The sequence below is a fragment of the Phyllobates terribilis genome, unplaced genomic scaffold (genome assembly GCF_046119375.1).
Source record: "Phyllobates terribilis strain yellow unplaced genomic scaffold, ASM4611937v1 Scaffold_1__5_contigs__length_1240528914, whole genome shotgun sequence".
NCBI lineage: Eukaryota > Metazoa > Chordata > Amphibia > Anura > Dendrobatidae > Phyllobates > Phyllobates terribilis.
The window spans coordinates 660251738-660276591 of NW_027362761.1; the positions used below are offsets into that span (position 1 = coordinate 660251738).

The following is a 24854-nucleotide window of genomic DNA, read 5'->3' on the forward strand; positions in this document are numbered from 1 at the left end:
ACTGTAAAAAGAATAAAATAAAAAAATCCTTATACTAACCTCTACTAAGTGTCACCCACTGTAATCCGTGCGAGCGCTCACGCCGAGGAGAATGTCTCCTGCAGCGAGTGGGCTCCGGAGCTGCGCTCAACAAGCGGTGCCCTGTCATTCACTAAGCGCAGCTCTGGAGCAAGCTCGCTGCAGAAGTCATTCTCCTCGGCGTGAGCGCTCGCACGGATTACAGCAGGTGACACTTAGGAGAGGTGAGTATAAGGATTTTTTTATTTTATTATTATTTTTACAGTTGGACACGGACACAGTGGGAGTAGACTACTACTCTCATCATTGACCCCGCTGCTGCTGATCACAGCGCCTGCAGGGATCTATGATGAGGGCAGCGCTCAGCACCCGGCTCTTGGGAACAGCGCTAACTGTATACTGATTCCCAAGCGCCAGTATGAGTCACTTGGATGACACACAGGTGGACACGGATATTTCCAGTCCCGTAAATATCAGGACATGTGAAAGAGCCCTAATATACACACGCAGATACACATACTCACAGAAATGGGGACACGTACACACACAGGCAAGCACACACAGAAATGCACAGACACACTCAGACAATCACACACACAAAAATGCAGACACGCAGGGAAGCACACACATATGTGAAGACACCTAAACACACAGGCATATAGACACACACAGGTATATACACACACACACAGGCATATACACACACTGTACACACAGGCATATACACACACTGTACACACAGGCATGTACACACAGGCATATACACACACTGTACACACAGGCATATACACACACTGTACACACAGGAATATACACACACACAGGAATATACACACACTGTACACACAGGCATATACACACACTGTACACACAGGCATATACACACACGCATATACACACACTGTACACACAGGCATATACACACACTGTACACAGGCATATACACACACTGTACACACAGGCATATACACACACTGTACACACAGGCATATACACACTGTACACACAGGAATATACACACACTGTACACACACACAGTCATATACACACACAGGCATATACACACACTGTACACACAGGCATATACACACACTGTACACACAGGCATATACATACACGCATATACACACACTGTACACACAGGCATATACACACACTGTACACAGGAATATACACACACACAGGCATATACACACACTGTACACACAGGCATATACACACACTGTACACACAGGCATATACACACACTGTACACACAGGCATATACACACACTGTACACAGGCATATACACACACTGTACACACACACAGGAATATACACACTGTACACACAGGCATATACACACTGTACACACAGGAATATACACACTGTACACACAGGCATATACACACTGTACACACAGGCATATACACACACTGTACACACACAGGCATATACACACACTGTACACACAGGCATATACACACACGCATATACACACTGTACACACAGGCATATACACACACTGTACACAGGAATATACACACACAGGCATATACACACACTGTACACAGGAATATACACACACTGTACACAGGAATATACACACACTGTACACACAGGCATATACACACACTGTACACACAGGCATATACACACACTGTACACACAGGCATATACACACACTGTACACACACAGGCATATACACACACTGTACACACACAGGCATATACACACACTGTACACACACAGGCATATACACACACTGTACACACACAGGCATATACACACACTGTACACACACAGGCATATACACACACTGTACACACAGGCATATACACACACAGGAATATACACACACTGTACACAGGCATATACACACACTGTACACAGGCATATACACACACTGTACACACAGGCATATACACACACTGTACACACAGGCATATACACACAGGCATATACACACACTGTACACACACAGGCATATACACACACTGTACACACACAGGCATATACACACACTGTACACACACAGGCATATACACACTGTACACACAGGCATATACACACTGTACACACAGGCATATACACACGCACAGGCATATACACACACTGTACACGCACAGGCATATACACACACTGTACACGCACAGGCATATACACACACTGTACACGCACAGGCATATACACACACTGTACACGCACAGGCATATACACACACTGTACACGCACAGGCATATACACACACTGTACACGCACAGGCATATACACACACTGTACACGCACAGGCATATACACACACTGTACACGCACAGGCATATACACACACTGTACACGCACAGGCATATACACACACTGTACACGCACAGGCATATACACACACTGTACACGCACATACACACACTGTACACACAGGCATATACACACACTGTACACACAGGCATATACACACACTGTACACACAGGCATATACACACTGTACACACAGGAATATACACACTGTACACACAGGAATATACACACACTGTACACACAGGAATATACACACACTGTACACACAGGAATATACACACACTGTACACACACACAGGCATATACACACTGTACACACAGGCATATACACACACTGTACACACAGGCATATACACACACTGTACACACAGGCATATACACACACTGTACACACAAGCATATACACACACTGTACACACAGGAATATACACACACTGTACACACAGGAATATACACACACTGTACACACACAGGCATATACACACACTGTACACACACACATGCAGGCAGCATATACATAAAAATCCATACAAACACAAATATTACAGTACCTTGGCTTGTCTCCAGCCCACAGACACGCTCCTAATGTGGGAGACTGCAGTGCAGGGCGCGCTGTGACGTCACTTTTAGCAGACGTGCGGCCCTGTCTGCTGAGTGTGACGCTGCAGTGCAGCCCCTGCACTCCTGCTCCCAGGCCCCTCCCACTACTGTTCTGGGCATCGCGTCGGTGAAAGAGCGTGCGCGCGCCCTTAAAGGGCCCACGACCACTTTTTTTTTTAAATTCTCCTGTTCTCTCTGCAAGGGGCCCGGGGCCCACCGGGAAATTTCCCGGCGCCCTGCCAGGCCAGACCGAGCCTGCCTACGTTACCAGGTCTGAAACCAGCAAATTCCCACAGCGCACAGTGCCTGCGCTGGGATGATTCATAAGTCTGGAGTCTCACAGAGTGACTGCAGAATTACTGGGTTTGACCGGACAACCCCTTTAATGGCGCTATATACGTTAAGAGAGTAAAAAAAATAAACAAATCCACTCTGTATTTTGCTCATTTCTTTTGCATCATAATTTGCAAGTCAAAAACAAGAGTAGACCTGTAACACAGAAAAGGCATAAATTCTTTTAGTACACTTTTTTTTTTTTTTTTTTTACAAATACTGCACAAATAAATCCTACAGCAAAAGACACACACCGCAATTATAAAATATATAATTTATTAATTCAAATTAAAACATAAGACTATTATCAGGGAAATTGAGATATTTCCCAAATTTTTAATATGAGTCTATGTTAGGTTTGAATTCTAATGAATAAATTATATATTTTATTTCTGTTGTGTTTGTCTCTTTCTGTAGGATTTATATGTATTTATACACAGCCATTTACATAGGTTGTAAGTTGGTTATTTAAATACTGACCACCATGAAAATGTGACTAGGGCTTGGAAAAGAGAAGAAAAAAAAGTATAAAAATTTACAAAAATGAAGAAAGAAAAAAAGAGTAAAGAGGAAAGGTATGCTTTAATGCCTCTCTATTTAATATTTGCCTTTTTCCTCCACTTCTTCCATGAGCCATAGCTGTATTTTTCCATTGAGTCATATAAGGGCTTGTTTTTTTGTCAGACAAGTTATAATTTTGACCCTATTCTTTTTACCATACAGTTAATTTAAAAATGGGATGACAACATTTTTTTTTTTAGGTTTTGTTTTTATTATATAGGGGCATTATATGGGGGCCCAGCAGGAGGCATTATATGGGGGCCCAGCCTGCATGGGGCATTATATGGGGGCACAGAAGGAGGCATTATATGGGGGCACAGCCAGCATGGGGACCCAAAACACTGTACAGAGGCCTCTGCGGTGCCCATAACGCTGTACGGAGGCCTCTGCGGTGCCCATAACGCTGTACGGAGGCCTCTGCGGTGCCCATAACGCTGTACAGAGGCCTCTGCGGTGCCCATAACGCTGTACGGAGGCCTCTGCGGTGCCCATAACGCTGTACGGAGGCCTCTGCGGTGCCCATAACGCTGTACGGAGGACTCTGCGGTGCCCATAACGCTGTACGGAGGCCTCTGCGGTGCCCATAACGCTGTACGGAGGCCTCTGCGGTGCCCATAACGCTGTACGGAGGCCTCTGCGGTGCCCATAACGCTGTACGGAGGCCTCTGCGGTGCCCATAACACTGTACGGAGGCCTCTGCGGTGCCCATAACACTGTACGGAGGCCTCTGCGGTGCCCATAACACTGTACGGAGGCCTCTGCGGTGCCCATAACACTGTACGGAGGCCTCTGCGGTGCCCATAACACTGTACGGAGGACTCTGCGGTGCCCATAACACTGTACGGAGGACTCTGCGGTGCCCATAACACTGTATGGAGGACTCTGCGGTGCCCATAACACTGTATGGAGGACTCTGCGGTGCCCATAACACTGTATGGAGGACTCTGCGGTGCCCATAACACGGTATGGAGGACTCTGCGGTGCCCATAACACGGTATGGAGGACTCTGCGGTGCCCATAACACGGTATGGAGGACTCTGCGGTGCCCATAACACGGTATGGAGGACTCTGCGGTGCCCATAACACGGTATGGAGGACTCTGCGGTGCCCATAACACGGTATGGAGGACTCTGCGGTGCCCATAACACGGTATGGAGGACTCTGCGATGCCCATAACACGGTATGGAGGACTCTGCGGTGCCCATAACACGGTATGGAGGACTCTGCGGTGCCCATAACACGGTATGGAGGACTCTGCAGTGCCCATAACACGGTATGGAGGACTCTGCGGTGCCCATAACACGGTATGGAGGACTATACTGTCCAGTCTGCACTGTGCGGATTCGCCGGTTTCTGAGCTACTGTAGAATTTACAATAGATATCACTCATGTAATGTAAGAAGTAAGCGACATCTTTGGCCTTGTAGTATATCTGTATTTCTCTGCGGTATCCGTGTATCATGAATCGCATGTGTTAAAGGGGCCCACTGAGACTCTTTCGCCCAGGGCCCACAAAAGCCTGGAGCCGGCCCTAGATCAAAACATCGTATCTACCCCAAAATTATATCAATAAAAACGTCAGCAGTGGACACTGCGTTCCAGCCCCACCGTTTTTCTGGTAGGTGACAAGTCCCATTGACCTTAACCTTTTGAGACAGAGTCCAGCCCATCCCCCCTTTTTCCCTGATCTTCACAGCAGTCGGATTGCACTGATGAAGGCCATGTAGGCCGAAAAGTTTGTTGTTTAACTGGACTACACTTTAAATTAAAATATTAATTTCAAAAGAGCAATAACTGAGCAATAAGCCCTCACCCAGCTCCAGATCCTGAAAAATGGAGATAACATGGGTCTCGAAAAATGGCGCTTTTTGAAATAACTTTTTAACAAACTTGGATTTTTTTTTACCACTTAAATAAAAAAGAACCTCTACATGTTTAGTATCTACGAACACGTAATGACCTGGAGAATCATAATAGCAGGTCAGGTCAGTTTTAGCATTCAGTGAATATGGTTAAAAAAAACTATTGTGGAATTCCACTTTTTTAGCAATTTAACCGCACTTGGATTTTTTTTCCTGTTTTCCAGCACATTGTATAGTAAAATCAATGGTGTTGTTCAAGTACAACTCTTCCCACAAAAAACAAGCACTCACATAGTCATATTGATGGAAAAATAAAAAAAAGTTATGGCTCAGGGTAAAAGTGGAGCAAAAAACGAAAGAGAAAAAAAGGAAAATGGCCAAGGGGGTGAAAGGTTTTTTTTTTTTTTTTTTTAATTGTTCGCCTTATTTTTAAGTGTCCAAAGAAACCTTTGATTGTCTGATGCTTATACTACTGTATATAGTGCAATGCAACAATATTGCAGCATGTAGTGGAAATTGTGGTCTCTGATGAAGCTAAGCCTGTGGCCAAGCTGCAAAGCTTAAACAGACAGCAGCACCAGATACTGTCAGCAGGCCCCCAGCAGCGTAAGCTACCCATTGGTGCCCTGCAATCGCGACATTAAGTGCTGATGTGAGCCAGTGTGCAAGCACCAACAACTGCTCCATTTAAACACCTGACAGCGTAATTTAAATGGTTGAGACACTTTCTGATGGACAGATGCTGGCAGCCTGTGGCGAGAGCTCAGCTTTTGAACCTCCTCTACATATGGGCACTTGAGTGCTGATGTACACGTATGTGATTATGCTAAGGGGGTTAAACTGAAGAAAAGCCTGTTGTACATTTTAAAGAAACTACAAACCCTGGAAAAAATTATGGAATCACCGGGTTCGGAGGATGTTCATTCAGTTGTTTAATGTTGTTGAAAAAAAGCAGATCACAGACATGGTACGAAACAAAAGTCATCTCAAATGGCAACTTTAGGGCTTTAAGAAACACTAAAAGAAATCAAGATTAAAAATGTGGTACTCAGTAAGGGTATTTTTTTTCAGACTAAGCAGAGGGAAAAAATTATGGAATCACTCAATTCTGAGGAAAAAATTATGGAATCATCTGGTAAATTTTCATTTCCAAAACTAACACCTGCATCAAATTAGATCTGCTCGTTAGTCTGCATGTAAAAAGGAGTGATCACACCTTGGAGAGCTGTTGCACCAAGTGGACTGACATGAATCATGGCTCCAACACGAGAGATGTCAATTGAAACAAAGGAGAGGATTATCAAACTCTTAGAAGAAGGTAAATCATCACGCAATGTTGCAAAAGATGTTGGCTGTTCACAGTCACCTGCGTCTAAAAATCTGGACCAAATACAAACAACATGGGAAGGTTGTTAAAGGCAAACATACTGGTAGACCAAGGAAGACATCAAAGCGTCAAGACCGGAAACTTAAAGCAATGTGTCTCCAAAACAAGAAATGCACAACAAAACAAATGAGGAACGAATGGGAGGAAACTGGAGTCAATGTCTGTGCCAAACTGTAAGAAACCGCCTAAAGGAAATGGGATTTACATACAGAAAAGCTAAACATAAGCCATCATTAACACCTAAACAGAAAAAACAAGGTTACAATGGGCTAAGGAAAAGCAATCGTGGACTGTGGATGACTGGATGAAAGTCATATTCAGTCATGAATCGCGAATCTGCATTGGGCAAGGTGATGTTGCTGGAACTTTTGTTTGGTGCCGTTCCAATGAGATTTATAAAGATGACTGCATGAAGAGAACATGCAAATTTCCACAGTCATTGATGATATGGGGCTGCATGTCAGGTAAAGGCACTGGGGAGATGGCTGTCATTACATCTTCAATAAATGCCCAAGTTTACATTGATATTTTGGACAGTTTTCTTATCCCATCAATTGAAAGGATGTTTGGGGATGACGACATCATTTTTCAAGATGATAATGTATCCTGTCATAGAGCAAAAACTGTGAAAACATTCCTTGAAAGAAGACACATAAGGTCAATGTCATGGCCTGCAAATAGTCCGGATCTCAATCCAATTGAAAATCTTTGGTGGAAGTTGAAGAAAATGGTCCATGACAAGGCTCCAACCTGCAAAACTGATCTGGCAACAGCAATCAGAGAAAGTTGGAGCCAGATTGATGAAGAGTACTGTTTGTCACTCATTAAGGCCATGCCGCAGAGACTGCAAGCTGTTATTAAAGCCAGAGGTGGTGCAACAAAATACTAGTGATGTATTGGAGTGTTCTTTTGTGTGTGTTTTTCATGATTATATAATTTTTTCCTCAGAATTGAGTGATTCCATAATTTTTTCCCTCTGCTTAGTCTGAAAAAAATTACCCTTACTGAGTACCACATTTTTAATCTTGATTTCTTTTAGTGTTTCTTAAAGCCCTAAAGTTGCCATTTGAAATGACTTTAGTTTTGTGCCATGTCTGTGATCTGCTTTTTTTCAACAACATTAAACAACTGAATGAACATTCTCCGATCCTGGGGATTCCATAATTTTTGCCAGGGATTGTATAACGTAAAATTTTGTGGTAATTTAAACAAAAAAAAACATAGTAAAAATACTCTCATACAAAGTTCTAGACCAGCTTGTATGCATTTCAACAGCAGTGCATGGTACCTAATGCTTCCGTCACAAGCAAGGTTCTTACGGGAAATAGAGGAGAAAGTAAAGTAAGCAGCAAAGCTTATGCATTTCACCAGACTTGTCCCTACAACGTTAGAACTGTTGTACTGTACAGGTACCTTGCCAATCAAGAGTTTGAAAAAAGTTGTTCTGTTTCTGTTGATCGGAGCTTGGTGGCTCTGGAGAATGTTCTGCTGGGGAGATTTCAGCTTCATACTGTGCAGTGGACCCTGGCTGCCTAGGCAACTCAGGTTTTCCTGGAAAGCACAAACACACAGCTTTAGAACATAAGAATATGGTTTACTGACAGATTTGGGCCTGTGTACTTTTCAGATACTGGTAGGTCATTTGATGAGAGTAAAAAGTAATGAGTAGTGAAATAGAAAATGTCTAGCATAGTGCTTTAAGTCCAGCAAGGTCTGTTTGTACTAATGAATTAAAGGGGCTGCCCCATCAAATATAGTTATCGGCTATGTACAGGAGAGACGATAAATGTATGACTGCTGGGGGCTCGCTGGGAACATGAAGGATAAAAAAACGAGGGTGACAAAGACACGTGTGAATGAAATTGTAGACCACGAGCGTGACTATTGCTCCATTCATTTCTAAGTGACTATGAATGTAGTATAGCATAGAAGTGAATGTAGTGGTGGTCATGCTACATTCACAAGGTTGACTTGGGTATCTCCATTTTTGGGCAGTCAGACCACCAAGAATCTACACTGTGGATAGGTGATAAATGTAGTGAAGGGATAACTTATTAAATGATGACCAGAAGATCAATTTTACAAATTCAATACATGAGAACCTTCTTTCAGAGCTCTTAACAAATCTAGGCATCAAGTTTGTGCTTTATGACTATCAATCTGAAGTCCCAAATGGTCCTCCCTTAAGTTCCCAACCTAAACCTCAAGTGAAAAGGTTACCAAATTTAGACAGCATTTCCTGTTGTTCTTCTCGGCTTGAAAAGAGAATCTTAGGAGTCAACCGCTTTGTGTTAAGATTTTCCCAAGGTGGAGTGATGTTTGCTGGCCTGTCACGTGGAGAGACCTCCACCTCCAAATTCACTTGAAATAAATCAGGGTATTTTTCTTGTATGTCACAGGCATCCAGATCATACCTACAATGATGGTGAGGTAGGAAATTAAGAAAAGCTCTGCCTTTATCATATTTGTCTGTTTTGTCACTGCTTCTGCAGATAAATGTAGTGACTTGTCCAAATCTAAGAATTATACAATAGTACAGATCTGAAAATATGCACACGTAGACAGTGTTTTGGGCACAAAAACGATTAACATAACAGGAAATGAGGCAGTCGGCAGATAGCAGGGTCAGGAGTACATGAACAAAGTTAACACAGGAAATATTTAAGCAGTACATGACTATTAGCAGAAGAAAGTTGCTGTACACTTTCACAATGCGCTCAATTTCTAATAAGAGCTTGGATGGTAATTTACATAGCTGAATTAGCTACATACTTTGCAAACTTCACAGTTGTGGCATTTCGAGGTACAAATCCAGTGTGAAACTGTATCTGGAACATCTTCATTGAAGTCATCTAAAATAGAAATAATAATCTTACATGTATTGTGAAAATAATTGTAGAAAACCAATGGGAATTTGTCTCGTTTTAATTTAAACTAGCACAGTCAATAATACCTGGATTTCTGTAGGTGATTTCAATCTTAGTTGTTTTTTTTGTAAGGGACTGATGGCCTACATTAAAAATAAGCCATAAATATCAGATTGGTATGAGGTGGACTCCCAATTTTCCTATTAATCAGCTAAAGTAAAGGGACCTGGAGTATCCATGTCCCGTTTTTATTTTCACAGTGACATACATTTGGCAGTGAATGTGCTGGTGCCACAGTACAGTCACATTCTAGTTAGGAGGAGCATTGCAGCTTCTTAGGTCTGGTAAGATGGGTGCTTCCAGTCAGACTCTCACCAAAAACATTTAAAAGGAACCTGACAGATCCATGCTGTGAAAGTCACAGGCAACATTATTCAGAGCTCGGCTGAATGATTGCAGCACAGCATTTCAGAGAGAACAGTTTGGGAAGCCCTTGAGTTGATTCACAGGTCTCTCCCACATTTGTACCTGTCAATCAGCTGTAGTGGTGTAGAGAGATACATGCCGGAGACGCCTTTCAGACTAGTTAGTTCTCTCTATGGTCCCCGGACACCTTTTCAAATTCTGTTTTCTCAGATGCCATGCAGCGAGTCACAGTAAAACATAATTGGCTGCAGTAACTGAACCAGGCTGATTCATGCTGCAACAAGAATATAATAAAAGGTGCACTTCATGCTACGCTAGAAGCAAGGAGTATCATCCCTGCTAAGCCATCTATATTGGCATCCAGGACTTAAAAAGCTTTATAAAATGATAAATTGAGATCGGCAATTCGACAACTTACTACAGGAAAATCCATGTTTTACTTAATATGTAAATTAGCTCTTTAGGTCTATGGGCTGGGCATTGAACTTCCTGAGAATCTGCATCCAGAGCTTATTTTAAATGAAAGTTGTTAACAGTGTGAGACATGTAATGACTGATACTTGCTATCCTTATGCACTGTGGAGCTGTGAGTAATTATAACAGTACAGCAGTGCTGAAAATTGTCTCAAACACATTTGCAGCAGCAAAAGCAAATGTCCACTGACAGTGCTGTCAGCCCTGCTGTACTACTGTCCTCTCACACACACACACATTGCCTGCCTGGGAGATGGAAGCTTAAGCACCATAAGAGGACAACTGCAGCTGTAAAATGTTATTGTAATGAGAAAAGGTTCAGGTGTACTATGGTAGTTATACTGTAATCACACTCAGCTCTGCAGTGAGATCAGGAGAGCAGACTGTCAGTCATTACATGGTTCACACTGGTAACACACATTTCATTTAACCGCCTATTTCGACCTTAACGACCAAGCCAACTGAAATCTGACCAATGTCACTTCAAGTGCTAAAAACTCTGAAATGGTTCAATGCATCCCAGTAATTCAGAGACTGTTTTTTCATAACATATTGTACTTTATGTTAGTGGTAAATTTAGGTGGATATGTTTTGTGTTTATTTGTGAAAATCTAAGAAGTTTGGCAAAAAAATGTGAAAAATTCGCAATTTTTAAACTTAAATTTTTTATATCCTTACAGCAGTTAGTCACGCTATACACAATAATTAACTAACATTTCCCATATGTATACTTTACATTGAATCATTTTTCAAACATTTTGTTAGGATGTTGGGTTAAAAGTTGAGCAGAAATTTCTATATTTTTCAATGTGCCAATTGCCTCTTCAGAGAAAAAGAGGACTTAAAATCTCCAGCACCACCTGTTGGAAGTAGTAATCCTACAAGTCACAACAGACCCTTTAAAGTGAAGGTGCCATCAATAAAAAAAAATGTAACAGTTAAAAAATGTTAAGCACTAATGTTTTGATTTAAAAAGAAATATTTGTTTTTAATTAAGTAAAATATGAAAAATAATTTAATAAGGTTTGGTATTTCCACTTAAACATTAGGGGGAGCAGCGGCTGAAATTTGTCATGAAAACTTATTGTACAACTAGCTCACATGGCTGGATCTGCTCACATGTGTGAAGTCATCCCTCTCCTCCCCTTCTGAGTGTTTGCAAAAAGTTAAGAAAATATAAACTTTAGAATCACAGTGTGGAGCCAATATGTTGGTGATTGCCAGTGATGGTGACAAGAACAGTGTCACTGAGAACAGCTGGCAGCACAAATTCTGTTGTCACTCCTCTGCATATTATAAGCTGGGGTTAGAAAAGTGGAGGGTATCACACACTGGGATTATTCACAGCACATGATACATTACACTGACCTCTGTATCTAGATATGGGTAGTGTATCGCATGATGGGATTAAATACACGGCTCTGGGGCGTATCGAGCATTTTGTTGGTGACTGCCAGTGATACTGACAAGTAGACCGTATCACAGAGGATGGCCGGCAGCACCGATTCTGTTAGTTGGTGCAGCTCGCTGTATCATAAGCTGGGGTTAGAAACAGGACCCTGCTCCCATAGAGGTAGACAGATCAGGGTCACACATTAAACCACTGCTGCCATATAAGTGGATGAAGCGGGGACACACATTTCTAAGGGAGCAGCAGTGTAAAGTGTGACCCAGCTCCGACCACTTCTATAGGAGCAGTGGTGTAATGCGTAACCCTGCTCCGGACGCAGTGGTGTAATAGAATGGATAAATGTCCAGTAGATATATAAATTCACATGTCTCCTACATATAATAAACTTGCACCCTTTAGTGCCTTTCATTTGCCACTCAAGGGTGTTTCCCCTAATAAATGAAAAAACGACCTGGGGTCCCCCCTATTATTGGTAACCAGTCAAAGTAAAGCAGACAGTTGCATGCTGATATTATCAGGCTGGGAAGATCTCTGGTTTTTGGTCACTTCCCAGTCTAAAAATACCAGCCCGCAGCCGCCCCATAAGTGTCGCATCACATTAGATGAGCCAATTATGGTGCTTTGCCTGGCTCTTCCCAACGGCCCAGGTGCGGTGGCAAACTGAGTAATGGTAGTAGGCGTTGATAACAGCTGGGATTTGTCAAAAATCACATGTGGCATCAAGCCACAAGGGGTTAGTATTGGAGAGGCATCTATCAGACACCCTCATTACTAAACCAATAAGGAAAAAAACAGCACAGCCAGAGAAATACATTTTATTTGAAAAAAAAAACACTCCCTGACACTTTCCTAGGTTCACCAATTTATTTTTTAAATAAAAAAAAACAAAAACATGGAGGTCCGACATAGTCCACGAATGGAAAACTGAAAAAATAAAGACCGAGAAATAAAGACGACACTGCCCCTTGTTAACCAATTTATTAAAAAAAAAAGTTCCCTTGCAGGTCCAAAGTGGTCCATGGCGAAGCTCCATAGGCTGTAGCAGCAGCCACTCCAGGTCCAGCTGTGCTCCACGAGACCCGGCGGCTGTGATGAGAGGTGATGTCAGTAACTAAACCGCTTATCACAATCGCATAGTACCCCACAGTATAATGACCTCATAAAGTGTTCCACAGTATAATGGCCCTATACAGTGCTCCATAAAGTATAATGGCCCCATACAATGCTTCATACAGTATAAAGGCCCTATTTAGTGCTCCACAGTATAATGAGCCCACAGTGCCCCTCCATCCTAGTATACACAGCTTCATCCAGCCTGGTAAATATACGGGCCCTCCAGCCTGGTATATACACAGATGTGCTCAAAAGTTTACATACCCTGGCAGAATTTGTCCTTTCTTGGCCTTGTTTCAGAGAGTATGAATGATAACAATAAAACTTTTTCTCCACTTATGGTTATGGGTTGGCTGAAGCCATTTATTGTCAAACTACCGTGTTTTCTCTTTTTAAATCTGAATGACAAGCCTGGTATATATTGAACCTCAAGCCTGGTATATATGGCCCCTCCATCCCATCCTGGTATATGGCCCCATCTATACAATGCATAGAAAAAAAAACAAAACACTTGTACTTACCTGGTCTGCGCTTACCCACAGCACTGATTTCAACCCTGTCTGTTCAGAGCACAGCAGATGGATGATCTCCCTGCTGTGCTCTGAACAGGTCGGCAGGGAGCGGTGAGCACAGCCTGTACTGTAATACCAATTACAGGGTGTGATAATCACAGCTCTCCGCTGCCACCTCACATACTCACCCCGGACCAACGCTCCAGGCTTCTTCTCCCCCTGGGAGCATATGCTGCGGGCTATAACAAAATGGCTGTGATCTCCTCTCACAGCTGAGATCTTGACAGCTCAGGGGCGTGCCCAGGTTGCAGCTAAGACGCAGGAGAAAGGCCTCAATACAAGTAATGCGGTCACCTTATGACCGCAGTCTCTGGTGCCCAGGTCTGCCATAAGTGAGGTGTGTAACGGTCCTGCACGGACAATTACACACTCCCCCAAACAAAAATAGCAGCACCCAGTGGCTGAAACAAAAATTGATAAATAAAAAATATTAATGTAGATCATTTAATTGTGTATTAAAAATAATTTTATAATCAATAATTATTAATACAAAAATTAAAATGACATCACCTTCCCTCTAACGAGTCTTGCAATATGACTAAGGATAAAAACCAATTCAGAATCTTAATTTACACGATGTTTCGGGGTATTGCTCTACAGTGCAAAGTATGAGAACTAATTTGGCTAGGTGAGAGTCTCCGGACTGAGGTCTAAGGGGTAACATTTCTCCTTAAGGAGAGTGACAAATCAGCTATGGCATGCCAGTGTATGGAGGATTATTCATCGTGCAATGCTCCTTAATTTATTCAAGAAATGTACAAAAAACACTATTTTAGGGACCTATTCAGATTTAAATGGACTTTGAGGGGCCCATCTATTTTTAAACTCACCAAAAGTGTTACTATTTAAAAAAAATGCACCCCTCAAATCCTTTAAAAACTGTAGCCAGAAAATTTAACCCTTCAGGTGATGCACAGGAATTAATGCAAAGTAGAATGAAAAAATAATTACATTTTTCCTCTAAAATGTTGCTTTAGCCCCATTTTTTTCACTTTTAAAAGAAATAGCATGAGAAAATTAACCTCAAAATTTGTTACAAAGTTTCTTTTGAGCGCGCGGATAGCCCACATGTGGTCAGAAACCTCTGTTTGGACAAACATTAGGGCTCGGAAAGGAGCACAATTAGAATTTTAGAACACAAATTTAGAACACAAATTTAGCACCATGTCACATTTGTAGGGCCCCTAAGGTACCTAAACAGCTGAAACCCCCAACAAGTGACCCCCATTTTGGAAACTACACCCTTTGTGGCACTTCTTCCCCGCCAGATGTATAAGCTAGAGAAATAGTCTCCCTAGTCCATCTAGCTATGGTGGACTTTGTGACTTTACCCTTTCCTAACCCCTTGGTAGGATATAAACAATGAACTATCTTTCCTAAAGTGCTTGATAACAGAGAGGTACCTAAACCACATATCTCCTCATGTCTAATCTATGTAATTCTGCTTCTTTCTGGTTACACGGATTAGCACAGGAGGGTAGGACTACTTCTTGAAGTCTGTGGAAACGAGAAGCTACTTTAGGGAGATAGAGTAATTCTTAAACCTGATCCCGCCTATCATCCAGGATTTGAGTAAAGGGCAAAGCCGAAGACAGAGCCCGAATGTCACTAATCCTCCTAGCCGATGTTAAAGCTATTAGTAGCGCTGTTTTAAGGAAGAGGGATTTAAGGGTTGCTGACTCAAAAGGTGAGCTAGTCAAGGCTTTTAGAACCAAATTTAAATCCCAGGGAACAAAATTGCTTTTGATGATGGGTTTGGATCTAAACGCAACCCTAATAAAGCGAGAAACCCAATAGTTGCCTGCCAGATGACAGCTATAAAGGGCGCCTAAGGCAGAAACCTGAACTTTTAGGGTGCTGGTGGATAACCCAAGCTCAAGACCCTTTTGTAAAAACTCTAAAAATTTTCCTATTGGTGCCCCCTCACCAATTCTAGAACCAGAAAAAGACGAATCTATGCTAGAACTTGGAAAAAATTTTTGAGTTGTAACGGGTTTTCTGCTACGCATTAGGTTAGCTACTACATCTTGAGGGAACCCTTTCTGTCTTAGCAGTGACCTTTCAAGTTACATACCGTCAAGTGGAGGCCCGATGCTCGAGGATGGACTATTGGACCCTGGAAGAGGAGATCCAGAACCTCGGGCAGGACCCAAGGTTCGGAGATAGACATGCTCCTCAGGCATGAGAACCAGGGTCTCCTGGGCCAAAAGGGTGTGACTAGCAGAACCCTCGCCTTGTCCTCCCTGATCTTCCTTAGGACCACGGGAAGAAGAGCCAATGGGGGAAAGGCATAGGCCAAGCTGAAATCCCAAGATATTAGGAGAGCGTCCACTTCCAGGGGATTTTCTCTCAGATTTAGGGAACAGAAGAGCCTTGTCTTTCGATTCAGTCTTGTGACAAACAGGTCTACCACCGGAGGCCCCTATCTTCAGACTATTTGGGAGAAAACATCTTGTTTTAGTTCCCATTCTCCCTGCCTCAGCGGATAGCGGCTTAAGAAGTCTGCTTTTGTATTTTCTATTCCCCTTATATGAAGGGCTGTTAAGTAAAAAAAGAGGACAGTCCGTGATCTGAAAGAGATGATCTGTCACTCATCAGTGATCTTAACAGCGTACCTCCCTGGTGGTTCACATATGCTCCCGCAATTCTATTATCCGAAAGTATCTTTACATTCTGACCTTTGAGGAAAACTAAGAAATTATTAACAGCCTTGTCTACTACCAGCAGCTCTTTAGTGTTGGAGGAGAGACCCTTTTCACTATTTGACCAAGCCCCATGAGCTACCATATCCCCCAGATGGACTCCCCACCCACTGGGACTTGCATCGGTGGTAATTGTTCTAGTAGTTCTAAGTACCCAGGGAACCCCTCGAGATAGGTTTGCCTCATCCTCCCACCACTGTAAGGACTCAACTGACCAGGGTGACAAGGACATCTTTCCTTCCAGGTGTCCCTTAAGCAAAACTTCATTATATAGCACATCCCACTGTAGAACTCTGGAGTGGTATTGTGCCCACAGAACCCCAGGAAAACATGATGTTAGGGTACCCAACAGGGACATTGCTGCCCTAAGGGACATGACCGGATTTGCCACTGCATTTTTCACCTGATTCCTAATATTTTGTTTTTTGGCTTCCAGGAGGTAACATACGAATCTGAATCCAGCATAATACCTAAAAACTGCTTAACTTTTGAGGGTACTAACCTAGATTTTTCTAAATTTAGCACCCAGCCCAGATTCTTCAATATGGTGATCACCTCTTTCAGGTGTTTATTACATTGGATGGCAGAATTTCCAACTATCAAGAAACCATCCAGATAAGGGATAATCAAAATATCACGTTCTCTGACATAAGCCATGACCTCTGCTGTAATTTTAGTAAATACCCGGGGGGCTATGGCCAGACCGAATGGCAGGGCTCTATACTGGAAATGCTTAACATCCCCTTACATGATCAAGACTACCCTAAGGTATTTCTGGTAATCCTCATGGATAGGAACATGGTAATATGCATCTTTTAAATCTAGTACTACCATGTAACAGCCTGAAAACAGCAATTTTCTTGTTGAGTTGACATATTCCATTTTAAAGGTGGGAATTATCAAGAATTTATTAAGGGCTTTTAAGTTAATGATACACCTGAAAGATCCATCCGGCTTAGAGACCAGAAAAAGAGGCGAGTAGAACCCCAACCCTCTTTCAGATGCTGGGACTTCCACCAGGACTGCCTTATGAACTAAGTTCAGCACCTCCTTTTGTAGGGCCAGCTGCTCTGACCTTGAGGAGCGGACAGGGGTCAAGATGAATCTCCCACGAAGAATCGCCTGGAACTCGAACCTCAGACCCAAACCTATCAGATCAAGGATCCAGTTACTTGCTTTAATATTTGTCCAGGCAGGTAAGAAGCACAAGAGCTTCCCCCTACCTAGGCTACGAGGCATTGACTCCGCTTCCAGGGACCCCAAGCAGAGGAAGAAGAACCAAACAGAAGCCCTCTACCTTTCGGCCTGCGGTCTTCTCATTTATCTTGATCCCTCTGCGGTCTTTTACGCACAAATCATCTTCTGCGAAAAGAACGTTTATAAGTAGGCATGGATAAGCTAGGGAGCCCTTTTTTCTTGACACTTGCTTTATCCAAGATTTCATCCAGAACTGGCCCAAAGATGTTCCCTTTCGCAAGGTATAGAACACAGTCTCTTTCTGGCTTGGATATCTCCCGGCCAACTCTTAAGCCACAAGGCTCTACGGGCTGCGTTGGATATGGCAGCCGATCTTGCTGCCAACCTAACCGAGTCTGCGGAGGCATCCGCTAGGAAAGCTGCTGCCCCCTGCATGAGCAGGACGTTGGATAATAGCTCCTTCCTGGATGTATCATTTTTTTAGGTGGGATTCAAAGCTGTTCCAGCCATATCATCAAGGACCTGGCCGTACAAGTTGCAGCAACTGTCGGCTTTAAAGCCCCAGCAGTTGCTTCCCAGGTCCCTTTGAGAAAGGTATCAGCTTTTCTGTCCAACAGGTCCTTAAGGGCCCCCATATCATCAAAGGGGAGAGATGACTTCCTACATGCCTTTGTTATAGCGCATCTAGCCTTGGAGCTTTCCCCCAGGAGGAAGAGGCCGAGTCCTCAAAGGGTTATTAACTCTTAAAGAAATGAGGGAGAGAACCCTTTCTTTCCGGCCTTTTCCATTCCCTATGAATTAGAAAAAGGTGTTTTCCAGTTAATGATAAACTATAAACTCCAGGATCTTTGTCCCAGTCCCCTGAACATCACATCCTGGACAGACTTTTCTGGTCTGGTATCTGTAATGCCTATAGTCGAGCGGACAGCTTTAACCAAACCGTCAATTTCATTTAGTGGGAAACAATTTTTCCCTGTACTACTGTCAGAACATGACGAGGATGAGGAAGATTTATCATCAGAGTCCACCTCATGGCTGAAGTTAGGGAGTCATCAGGGGCTGGGTAGACCTCACAATCTGTATCCTCCTTTCTCTTAAGCTTTTTAGAGAGGCCTTTGCTGATCTCCGATTTTACTAGGGAATTTAACCCAGAGGCGAAACTAGGGGTCTCATCTGCCAAAGTTTGGTTAATACAGGATTGGAATAGCTTTTTAGGATAGGAGTCCGCCAAAACGTTCTTATACAACGCGCATTAATTGTGCTTGGATTTGGAGGTACACTTCTTCGCTTATTAAAAACGAGAAGAAGAAGGGACACTCCATTACTAAGTGAACTTTCTCAAAGATCACTTACCCAGATGTCTCAAAGGGCTGGTACCGGTTTGGAGGAAGGACCTTTTTCAGCTGGGGGATCATCCCTGGAGGCTGCAGACTCGTCCATCCTGCTGGAGCCATGGTGGCAGGACCTCCTTCCTGAGGATTGGGTATTACCGGTATCTCGAGGGCTCCGTGTCTCCTGCGGCTCCCCAAGCAGCTGCTGAGATGGTGAAGATGGCAGCTGCTGAACTAGCTGAACTATACCTGCTGGCCATAGTGGTATATGCTGCACTATCTCGACGCCTGAATACACGTGGCCGGAACTTCCTGGTCCGGTCACGTGACTGCAAGGGCGCGCATTGGTGTCATCAAGCCGCGCTTCCGACCACACAGGAAGAACCCGGAAGCGCATGTCCCCACAGAATCCTGCGGCGCCGAAGCTGCAACTTCATACAGGGAGGCCGCGCCTGGCGTCAGGGCGAGGCGAGGGCATTCAGGCAGGGGTGCCGCTTTCAATAAAAGCCGGAACGATGATGGGACTGCCAACCTCAGACCGGGGCGCAGCCCCTGCCGCCATCCAGCAATTCAGGCCTTCTACCATAACAAAATGATGATGAGGCTGCCACCCCAGACAGGGGCGCAGCTCCTGCTGCCATCCGGCGCAATATAGAGGCGGCCCACCCCAGGCAGTGGCGCGGCTCCCCCTTCCACCAGGAAGATGATGGGACTGCCACCGCAGACAGGCGAGCAGCTCCCGCCGCTATTTAGCGCCAGTACGATGCAGGGGCTGCCATCCCCAGGTAGGGGCGCCACCGCACAGGCGACGCTGGAGCTGCCGACCCCAGACAGGGGCGCCGCTCAACAGCTCTTTCTTTAATATCCAGGCATCTTCAACAGGTAAGCCTGTCACAGGTTCCCTCCATCAAGGACAGGAAAACAAACTGAGGCAAGAGAGAGGTGCCACCCCTTTTAAGCCTGTATGTTTCCTGTCCTTGATGGGCAGATCCCCTCTCTCGTGGTGCTGTAATGGTCGACCGATAAATGTTGCTTTATCCACAAATTTCTCACTTTTGCAAGAGGAAGCATGAAAAAGTGAACCCCGCAGTTTGTTACCACTTTTTAATGAGTGCGACAATACCCCACATGTAGTCAAAAATTTCTGTTTGGAAACAAGGCAGGGCTTGGAAGGGAAGAAGTGAAATTAGGAATTCAAAATGTGAATTTGCAAATACCATGTCTCATTAACAGAGCCCCTGAGGTACCAAAATAACGGAAACCCCCAACAAGTGACCCTATTTTGGAAACTAGACCCATCAAGTAATAAATCTCGGGCTCTGTTATTTATGTTAAACCCATCAGATGCTTCAAGGAACTTTTTAAAATATATTTGTGAAAATTAAAATTACATTTTTTCTCCTAAAAAGTTAGACCCCATAATTTGTTTCGCAATTTCTTCCAAACGCGATACTACCCCATATGCAGTTAAACACTGCTGTTTGGGCACATGGCAGGGCTCAGAAGGGCAAGAGAGCTATTTGATTTCTGGAGCATAAATTTGTATCGAATAGATTATGAATGCCATGTTTCATTTGCAGAGCCCCTAACATGCCAAAACAGCAGAAAACCCATAATCGTGACCCCATTAAGGAATTCATCTAGAAGTGTACTGTGCATTATTAACCTACAGGTGATTCGCGAAACTTTATAACATTTAGATGTGGGAAAAAAAAAATTACATTTTTTTTCCACTAAAATAGTGTTTAGCATCAAATTAACATTTTCCATGAGGAATAATAGGACATAATGGACCCCATAATTTGTTATGCAATTTTTACTGAACGTGAGAGTACCGCATTTGTGGTTGTACACTACAGTTTGAGAACACGTCAGGGATTGGATGGGAAGGAGCGCTACTTGGCTTTTAGAACGCAGATTCCATTTGCATAGATTGTGGGCTCCATTAGCAGAGTCCCTGAGGTGCCAGAACAGTAGAAATCCCCACTAGTGACCCCTATATTGGAAACTTCACTGCTTAAGGATTTTATCTGGGGGTATAGTGAATATTTTGAACCCATAGGTGCCTCACAGAATTTTATAACATATGACATTCTAGTGGTAAATGCCAAACACATGGCAGTTGACTGCGGTTTAGGCACAAGTAGGGCTCAGAAGGAGGGGGCATATGAATTTGGAAGTGCAGATTTTCATGGATATTATTTGAGGGGGTGGGAGCCATGCAGCTTTTCCAGAGTGGGACCCCCTACAACTGGCATGGATTTTATATAGTGTGACCAAGTTAGTTAAAAAAAAGAATAAAAATGGTAAAAAAAAAAAACATTATACTCACCTTCCGATGGCCCCCGGTCTCCTTATCCGATGCGTCCGGTCTTCCCGGTGTCTCGCGGTTGTGTAAAAGGACCTGCCATGACGTCATTTAGTCACATGATTAAATGACGTCATGGCAGGTCCTTTTAGACCATCGCGAGCTGCCGGGAAGCCAGGACGCATCATACAGGAGACCGGGGGCCATCAAAAGGTAAGTATAATGTATATTTATTAAATTTTTTTTTTACAGGTATTATGGTACCCGGGTCTGGAGGAGAGTCTCCTCTTTTCCAGACCCGGGTACCATCCGCACATTGAATCTCTTAATATCTGCATGTGCACATGTAGTCATGCGGATATTAAGCGATTCAAAGCAAGTCAATGGCGACGAAAACACAGCGATTACACTAAATAATTGGTTGTGCTGTGGATTTTTCCGCAATGATAAGCAGCGGAAATTTCCGCAGCATGTGCACAGCACATGCAGATTATCATTGGGGAACATGGCAGACCTTCTACCAAGCGTTTTTTTAAGCGTTTCTGCAGCGGAATTGCCGCTGTGGAAACGCTTAAAAAAAAGCATAGTGGGCACACAGCCTTAAAAAAGCTTTTTGATCGCCATATTTTAAGAGCTACAACTTATTTTTTTTTTTATGAACAGACCTGTATGACGGTGCGATGAGTTGGAGATTTTTTTGGTACTATTTTGGGGAACAAAGTTTTTTGATCGCTTTTTATTCAGAATTTTCAAATGCGGAATGAACAAAAACCAGCAACTCTGTAATTGTTTTATTTTGGGTTTATTTTCAAGCGGTTCAACAGTGTGGTAAATGTGATAAGATCGGTTTGTCGGGTCAATAAGATTACAGCAATACCAGATTTATATAGTTTTGTTTATGCTTTGCTACTTTTCCATACTAAAAACAATATTATAAAAAAATATTTTTTTTGCCGAATTAGCCACATAAGACTTCTTTTATGCGGAACGATTTGGCATTCTCACTTGTATAAAAAAAAAAATTACATTTGATTTTGATCGCTATTCATTCAATTTATTTTGGGTCAGTATGATGAAAGTGTGCCACTTTTGATTTTTTAATACGGTGTTCGCCGTAGGGAATAAATAACGTGACCGTTTTATAGGTTGGGTGATTCCGGACATGGTGATACCAAGTATGTATACTTTTCGTGTATTTGTTTTATTACAAAGGCTGTGTTTTTGGTGGTGAATCTGCGTTTCATGATTTTCGCGCACTTTGTGCTTTTTTACATGTGCCATTCAACTTTTTTTTACTTTTTCACCAAGTCCCACTATGGGACATGAATATTTCTTATTTTGCTGGTCTCATGCATTGCATCGCAGTATTATTATAGTGCCATTTATTCCATGGCACTTTACATGTGAAAAAGGGGGTATACATAGCAAAAACACTTACAATAATCTTAAACAAAACGAGTCAGTGACTGGTACAAGAGAAGAGAGGACCCTGCCAGTGAGGGCTCACAATCTACAAGGGACGGGTGAGGATACAGTATGTGAGGGTAGAGCTGGTCGTGCCGCGGTATGGTGGAGCGAGTGTTACTGCAGGTTGTAGGCGTGTCGGAAGAGGAGGGTCGTCAGGTTCCTTTTGAAGGTTTACATGGTAGGTGAGAGTCTGATAAGTTGGGGTAGAGAGTTCCACAGTAGGGGGTATGCACGGGAGAAATCTTGTATGTGATTGTGGAAAGAGGAGATAAGAAGGGAATAGAGAAGGAGATCTTGTGGGGATCAGAGGTTGCATGTAGGTAAGTACCAGGAGACTAGCTCACAGATGTATGGAGGAGACAGGTTGTGGATGGCTTTGTATGCCAAGGTTAGGGTCTTCAACTTGAGTTTCTTGGTAATGGGGAGCCAGTGAAGGGATTGACAGAGGGGAGAGGCCGGGGAGTAGCGGGGGGACAGGTGGATTAGTTGGGCAGCAGAGTTTAGGATAGATTGGAGGGGTGCGAGAGTGTTAGAAGGGAGGTCACAAAGCAGGAGGTTGCAGTAGTCGTGGCGGGAGATGATGAGGGCATGCACTTTTTTTTCTTTTGCAGAGTCTTGGCTGAGAAGTGTGTGGATCCGGGAGATATTTTTGATTTGCAGTTGGCATGAAGTGTAAAGGGTTTGGATATGTGGTTTAAAGGAGAGATAAGAGTCCAGGGTTACCTCAAGGCAGCGAGCTTGTGGGACTGGGGAGAGGGGGAAGCCATTAACTTTGATGGATATGTCAGATGGGGGGGGGGGGGTTTGAGTGAGGTGGGGTAAAGATGATGAATTCAGTTTTATTCATGTTAAGTTTTAGAAATCTAGCAGAGAAGAAGTATGAAATAGCAGACATTGTAGGATTCTGGTAAGTAAGGAGTTGCTATCGGGTCCAGAGAGGTATATATGTGTCTCATCAGCATAGAGGTGATACTGAAAGCCGTGAGACTCTATAAGCTTTCCCAGGCCAAAGGTGTAGATGGAGAAGAGCAGGGGCCCTAGAACTGAACCTTGGGGACACTAACAGATAGGGAGCGAGATGAGGAGGTGATGTGTGAGTGGGAGACGCTGAATGTCCTATCTGTTAAGTATGAAGAGATCAAAGATAGGGCCAAGTCTGTGATGCCAAGAGATGAGAGAGTCTGTAGTAAGGAGTGGTCTACTGTGTTGAAGGCAAATAACAGGTCCAAGAGGAGGAAAACAGATTAGTGTCTCTTGGATTTGGCTTTTTGAAGATGGGTGTGATTTGAAACATGAGGGGAAGTCACCAGTTGTTAGTGACAGGTTTAAGAGGTGGGTTGGGATGAAGACTGTGGTAAGGTTAGGGATGAGGTGAAACGGGATTGGGTCAAGTTCACAGGCGGTGAGGTGTGATTTGGAAAGTAAAGAAGAAACTTGATCTTCTGTAATGGTGGAGAAGTTGGTTTTGGAGGAGGAAGGTTGAGTAGATATGAGGAGAGGCTGTGGTGATTTTAGGCAAAAGAATAAGGCAAAGTCTTCAGCTAAGATGAGAGGAGGGGGAGGAGGCGCTGGGGGACGAAGGAGAGAATTGAAAGTGTTGAATAGCTGTTTAGGGCTGTGAGACAGGGAGAATATGAGAGATGAGAAGTAGGTTTGTTTTGCTGCTTTGAGTGTGGACTTCAAAATAGTGAGGGATTGTTTGAATGCGATGAAGTGCTCATTGGAGTGGGACCTTTTCCATCTCCGCTCAGCAACCTTCGAGGCCTGTCGCAGTTCTTTAGTCAGGTTGGTGTGCCAGAGTTGCCTATTGATTGGGCGAACTTTGGTATGTGTGAGAGGGTTGACAGAATAGAGAGCTGCAGCTGTTGTGGTGTTATATAAAGCAGCAGCAACATCTGCATCATGTGAGGAACTTATGTCTGTAAAAGGGAGGAGTGATTCAAAGAGTG

General features: G+C 43.4%; 1 protein-coding gene across 7 annotated transcripts in view; it reads right to left on the bottom strand.

Moving 5' to 3' along the window:
- Nucleotides 1-24854, bottom strand: part of GAK (cyclin G associated kinase) — a 609434-nt gene that overhangs the window by 189924 nt on the left and 394656 nt on the right. For all 7 annotated transcript variants that reach the window (XM_073684854.1, XM_073684861.1, XM_073684827.1 and 4 more), the window contains 3 exons: nt 9810-9889; nt 9258-9451; nt 8451-8588 (listed from right to left, as the gene is read on the bottom strand). In XM_073684854.1, the coding sequence (XP_073540955.1) occupies nt 8451-8588; nt 9258-9451; nt 9810-9889 (412 nt within the window). The remainder of the gene's footprint in view (nt 1-8450; nt 8589-9257; nt 9452-9809; nt 9890-24854) is intronic.